Source organism: Penaeus japonicus, unplaced genomic scaffold (genome assembly GCF_977035675.1).
Source record: "Penaeus japonicus unplaced genomic scaffold, GWHDUDI00000001_assembly GWHDUDI00000039, whole genome shotgun sequence".
Lineage (NCBI taxonomy): Eukaryota > Metazoa > Arthropoda > Malacostraca > Decapoda > Penaeidae > Penaeus > Penaeus japonicus.
The window spans coordinates 68,458-70,428 of NW_028234441.1; the positions used below are offsets into that span (position 1 = coordinate 68,458).

The 1,971-nt window shown below is 37.0% G+C and overlaps 1 protein-coding gene across 1 annotated transcript in view; it reads right to left on the bottom strand.

The window, feature by feature from the left end:
* Positions 1-847: 847 nt before the first annotated feature.
* LOC122258379 (succinate dehydrogenase cytochrome b560 subunit, mitochondrial-like) overlaps positions 848-1,971 on the bottom strand; it is an 18,914-nt gene continuing 17,790 nt past the window's right edge. The window contains exon 6 of the mRNA XM_043024270.2: positions 848-1,304. Within this exon, the coding sequence (XP_042880204.2) occupies positions 1,200-1,304 (105 nt within the window). The 3' untranslated portion in view covers positions 848-1,199. The remainder of the gene's footprint in view (positions 1,305-1,971) is intronic.

Here is a 1,971-nt window from a genome sequence, read left to right on the forward strand (position 1 = left end):
GAGCTCCTGCCTCATGTATGACGAAAAAACACGTCATCCGTCGTTAACGGGTTAATTGATTTTGTGAATTTACATAATCATTGGTCACACATAGTTTCACTATTTTGTTGACACATACACAAAAAACACCAAGGAAATTCAACAATAATGTTGAAACATGAAATTACATATAGAATATTGAACATCAACAAAGCATCAAATTTTAGGAACCACGATTTAGACTAACATTCTCTTTCTCTGATTAGGCAGAGAATGTCAATGGTTCTCTACTAAATGGAGGATGTTTTGGAGGTAATCCTCCTTACCAGCTGTGTCAAAAAAGTTGTGAGCTCGTGGGACACCTTTTCCAGTTCTGTCATTGATGACAGACAAGCTTTTAATTTTCTGTTTGCCTGAAAATAACACAATCTGATTCTCATTGCTCAATTGGCATGTCAAGGATTCCTTCATCCAACCTCATGTTTATAAAAAATGACCAGAAGTCCTCCTCTAGGCTGAGATCTTCAACAGCATCTTCAGGAAGCTTTGTAATCATGTCCTACTGATCAAACTGTAATACCAGAAAAAACAACCAGCATCATAGCTTCTGATTTTCTATTTTAGGGGATCCTGCAACACCTTAACCCACACAGGACGGGTGGTACAGCATGTGTACCGCGCATTCAAAAGCCCAGTTGCCGGGCGGCACAGTATTGTGCCAGCCATTCAATTGATTTAGGCCTAATAATTCGAACGCCCCGGCATTTGGACATTCAAGGCTAGAATTCCCCCGTCGGGGATGGGTTAATGTACTCTAATCCTAAATATAGACATATGGACAAAAATAAAAGAGAAAATGAGAAAAATATTTTAGTAATCATTTATTTGGTTATCATATGTACAGAATTCTTTTTTCCTCTCTCTTCGTTTTATAAATATTTAATATCACTTCCTTCTTTCTTTTTGTAAACCACTAGAGATAAAGAGGAAAAAAAAAAGGGAAAAAATTGGATGCAATATCTAATATGTTCCTCTGGTTCCCTTATTTCTATCCTTCAGTCTTCTCTATTCTGCCTTCTTCCCATCTCTATCTCCTCTTTCCTGCCTCTATTTCATTTCTTGCTTTCTTCTTCCTCACTTTACTCAGTCCAACTCATACCTTGGGCCCTCCTCTTGCCCTTTCTCTCTCGCTTTCCTTTGTTTCTGTCCCCCACCTCCCCTTAGAGAGCTGCTGCAATAATGGCCAAAACCAGGGATATTCCGACGACTGCATAGCCTGTCTGATAGAGGGTGCGGAGGGTGAAGCCGTAACCAAGGTCCCACACCTGGAAAAGAGTGAGGATATGTATGATAATGGGGATCAATATATGAGAATCATGATAATGACATTTTGTTGAAAAGAAACAGATGAATCAGGAATAACTTTATTTGTTTAAGAATAATGACAAACATGTTGGTGATGATGCTGGTTAAAATATTCCTGAGTATGATGGTAGTAGTAATCGTGGAATAATAACAACTATAATAATAATAATAATAATAATAATATCTTCAATAAGGAAAATAAAAACAAGAATAATATTATCAATAATAATGTTGAGGCACTAGTAACAATGATTAGGGGGAAAAACTGGAGAAATGGAGAATTATGAGTATGAGTCTAATCTTTTATATCAATTTCTGCTCTTTGTGCTTTTATTTGAATCAGATAATAACTTCTGCCCAGTAACTAGGGTCTCTTCTCATTTTATTTAAAAGTGGTTATTGTTAGTGTTTGCTCATTTATCATTATCACTTTTAACCCATTGAGGACAGGGACAGATTTTCTTGACTGGTCCCCCGGAAGGGCACTAGTGCCACCTGCATGGCACAAAGATCTTAGAGCAAGGGAGTTCACCTGAAGCATCCAATGTTTCGCACTCTCTTTCATAAACTTTTTATAATAACAGAGCCACATTTGTATTCATCATTCTTTTGTCTTTATTATCTTGT